General features: G+C 63.2%; 1 protein-coding gene across 1 annotated transcript; it reads right to left on the bottom strand.

Moving 5' to 3' along the window:
• Positions 1-403: 403 nt before the first annotated feature.
• Positions 404-562, bottom strand: VDBG_08355 (conserved hypothetical protein; the record flags this gene model as incomplete). The annotated part of the gene is made up of 1 exon (XM_003001264.1): positions 404-562. The coding sequence occupies one exon, from the start codon at positions 560-562 to the stop codon at positions 404-406; it is 159 nt and encodes a 52-aa protein (XP_003001310.1).
• Between the last annotated feature and the right edge of the window lie 223 nt (positions 563-785).

Genomic DNA, 785 nt, shown 5'->3' with positions numbered 1-785 from the left:
CTCGGCAGCCGCGTGCTCCGGCCGTCTTGCTGCTGCTGCTCGCGCCCAACGCGCCATCGCCGGCGGCCACGCGCCAGCGCGCCGAGCCCGCGTACGAACTTCTTGCGGATGAGGGCTGCTTTCCGTCTCGCGGCGCAGCGTCTCGGCTTCCTCGAGGGCGCGGATGCTGGCGTTGAGCTCGCGGAGCATCTGCTTGGCGTTGGCGTCGACGTCCTCGCGGTCGCGGTCGGTGAGGTAGCGTTGCTGCTGCTGCTGCGGGGTGGTGGTGGTCAACGTCGTCGTCGAGGCGCGAATGTGTGTCTTGCGCGGCTGGGCCGTCGAGAGGTAAGATTGGCGGACGTCTTTGAGCTCATTGTGGAGGGTCGTGATGTGGGAGTTCTGGGGGTCCGCGTCAGTCGTGGTCTCATGGTCGGGAAATGGCAAGGACGGGGAGGGGCTGACTGACGATTCTGTAGGCCTCCTTGAGGAAGCCGTCAATGTCCTCTAGGCTAAACTTTTTGCGGGTGGATGGAGCGCTGTGCTTGGCCAGCAGCTCGTTGAAGACGGGAGTGAGGTCTGCCATTGTCGGGGATGTGGCCAGCCTGGCGTGGGAGAGCTGGTGGCAAGGTGCGTATCTGAGGATGCAACTCGGGCGAGCTACTGCTACCTGCGAAATCAAGCTCCAGGGCGACATCAACGTTGTGGAGAGTGTGAGAGCTGTTCCCAATGACGTGTCTGCAAAGGTTGGAGGAGCAAGCCACAGCAGCGAGGCGGTGCAATGGTGCACAGACCATGCTAGTCCAGAA

Source organism: Verticillium alfalfae, genomic scaffold (genome assembly GCF_000150825.1).
Source record: "Verticillium alfalfae VaMs.102 supercont1.12 genomic scaffold, whole genome shotgun sequence".
Lineage (NCBI taxonomy): Eukaryota > Fungi > Ascomycota > Sordariomycetes > Glomerellales > Plectosphaerellaceae > Verticillium > Verticillium alfalfae.
This window is presented reverse-complemented; position numbering and strand designations above follow the sequence as displayed.